This window comes from Salpingoeca rosetta (assembly GCF_000188695.1).
Source record: "Salpingoeca rosetta unplaced genomic scaffold supercont1.4, whole genome shotgun sequence".
In the NCBI taxonomy this organism is placed as follows: domain Eukaryota; class Choanoflagellata; order Craspedida; family Salpingoecidae; genus Salpingoeca; species Salpingoeca rosetta.
Genome location: NW_004754930.1, coordinates 1,419,677 through 1,422,176, shown reverse-complemented (window position 1 = coordinate 1,422,176; position 2,500 = coordinate 1,419,677). Strand labels below are relative to the sequence as shown.

Below are 2,500 nucleotides of genomic sequence, written 5' to 3'. Positions count from 1 at the left end.
AAGAGGGGGAAGGGTGTGGAATGATTAGGTGATGACGGTGGGCTCCTTGCGGCCAGTGAACTCCTCGACCTTGGCCAGCTGCAGCGCAAGTGACACCAGCGGCTTGAGCGCCGTCTTCAAGTGCGAGCGTGTGCATGCGAGTGAGTGTGCGTGCGTGTGTGTGTGTGTGTGTAAGAGAGAAAGAGGGAGGGGGGGGAGAGAGAGAGAGAGAGAGAGAGAGAGAGAGAGAGAGTGTGTGTGTGTGTGTGTGTGTGTGTGTGTGTGTGTGTGTTAATGCTTGAACGCGTTCAAAGGCTTTGAGTGAGCAATTCTTTGCACAAGATAGAACGACACGCACGCAATACAAATGCCCCCCCCCCTCTGCCTCCCCGAACATGGTCTGACCTGTGCCTCAACCTGACACTGCTTGCGGTCGCCTTGGTAGCTGTCAATGTACATGCGCAGGGTGGCACCGCTACGCAACGCAGCGCAACGCAACGCAAGCAATCCATCAACAACACACTCCAGTGAGATGCGGGATCCACTCCAAAGGGCAAATGAGCGAGAGAGACAGGGAGGGACACGTAGTGGGCGTAGAGACAGAGAGTGTGCGTCTATGTGTGTGTGTGTGTGTGCGTGCGTGCGTGTGTGTGTGTGTGTGTGTGTGCGTGCGTGTGTGTGTGTGTGTTGAGAGAGAGGAAACTGCAATGGCAAGGAGGAAAGAGAGAGCATAATGTGTATTGATCACAGTACCTGGAGCCGGTACCACTCAGGCGGAACACAATGCGCGAGTTGTCCTCAAACACAAACCGAATGCCCTACAACCACGTCAGCGGCACGATAACGTCAACAACACCGTCAACAGCAGCGGTGGCGGTTGTTATTGTTTGTGTTGTCATGAGGATTATCGAGAACATGTACGCCAGAGATAGAAGCAACAGCACACACGCACGCACGCACGCACACACGCACGCACGCACGCACGCAGGTGCGAACACTACCTGCTTGGAGGTGACCTCGTTGTTGGTCACGTCGGTGTACTCAAAGTTGTCGCAGATCTTCAGCTTGAAACCGCTATCAAACCTTCGGGGCAAGCAGACAAGGAGACAGCAGAGATCAGAGATGATGTGTCAGTGTACATGGCGCTGCCGTTAATAACGCATGGATACGCATATGCACACACAACACAGCACACATCACACACATCACACACATCACACGCACACACGGTCTGCATTTCCGTTTCTGCCGCTTCAGCCTCAGGAGCTGGGGGTGTTGCGCGTGCAACTTACTGCTTGCCGGCCATGGAGGCGTCCTCAGTCATGGCGCCGAGGTGCGACATCACCTTGTTGGCGTCTTCAGTCTTGAGACCCTCGTAGTCGTACCTGCACGTCACCACGGGCGAAGTGGATGGCGGGTGATGGGTCTCGAGAACATAGAGATGTAGGCAAACAAAACTACAAGACCACCGGCAAACAAAACTACAAGACCACCGGCAAACACTTGCACACGAACCCGCACACACAGACATACACACACATACACAGACATACACACACATACACAAACAGATACACAGACGCACGAACCCGCACACACACACACACACACGACACACGCACACGCAATGCACACACGCACACGACACACACCGTGTGAAGTAGTTGCGGCCAAACTCTTCCCAGTGCTTAGTGCAGATGTCTTGCACAGACTCCCCGGTGTTGCTGAGGATGGAGAGCCAGCACAGGCACGCCCACACGCCGTCCTTCTCGCGCACGTGGCTGCCGTGCCACCATAGCCAGCATCACAATCAGGGCAACGTTTACGGAAAGCAGTGGTGAGTGACAACAAGACGCAAGCGCCGCCGTGACGTGAAGCAACACGGGACATACACACGTGCACTTGCATACACGTGCACACACGTGCACCCATGCGACCATCTTTGTACCTTGAGCCTGTGCCAAAGCTCTCCTCGCCGCAGATGGTGATGCGGTCTGCATCCTGCCAAGATGCAGCACGTGGATCGTGGATGCGGTGTGGTGTGTTGAGTGGGTACATGAATGGGTAGAGGACTGCATGTGCAGATACAAACACCCGAAAGGTTCAAGCACACAGCAAGTCGCACACACACACACACAGACACACACACACACAGAGACGAGCACACACACACACACACACGCACAGCAGGTCATACACGCGCACACACACACACACACACCATGAGGTTGCCAAAGAACTTCCAGCCCGTGGGGACCTCGTAAAGGGAGAGGCCCAGCTTCTCGGCCACGCGATCGAGGGCAGACCCGGTTGGCATCGACCTGCACGCACGCGTCGCAGTCGAGGAGTCAACGAGTCATCAACAGGGGAGAGCCGTGTTGCGTGCGGGAGATATGATATGCAAGGGGGTTTTGGTATGAGGGGTTGTGTGTGTGTGTGTGTGTGTGTGTGTGTGCGTGCGTGCGTGTGTGTATGTGTGTGTATGTGTGTGTGTGTGTGGTGTGTGTGTGTGTGTCGGTAC

General features: G+C 55.2%; 1 protein-coding gene across 1 annotated transcript in view; it reads right to left on the bottom strand.

The window, feature by feature from the left end:
- The window catches only part of PTSG_01381 (phosphoglucomutase 2), a 5,337-nt gene that overhangs the window by 83 nt on the left and 2,754 nt on the right, over nt 1–2,500 (bottom strand). Inside the window, exons 9-16 of the mRNA XM_004997297.1 lie at nt 2,201–2,300; nt 1,928–1,980; nt 1,632–1,760; nt 1,272–1,364; nt 981–1,062; nt 733–797; nt 385–454; nt 1–114 (exon numbers count right to left, since the gene is read on the bottom strand). The exon at nt 1–114 is cut by the window's left edge and continues 83 nt beyond it. Of these exons, the coding sequence (XP_004997354.1) occupies nt 25–114; nt 385–454; nt 733–797; nt 981–1,062; nt 1,272–1,364; nt 1,632–1,760; nt 1,928–1,980; nt 2,201–2,300 (682 nt within the window). The 3' untranslated portion in view covers nt 1–24. The remainder of the gene's footprint in view (nt 115–384; nt 455–732; nt 798–980; nt 1,063–1,271; nt 1,365–1,631; nt 1,761–1,927; nt 1,981–2,200; nt 2,301–2,500) is intronic.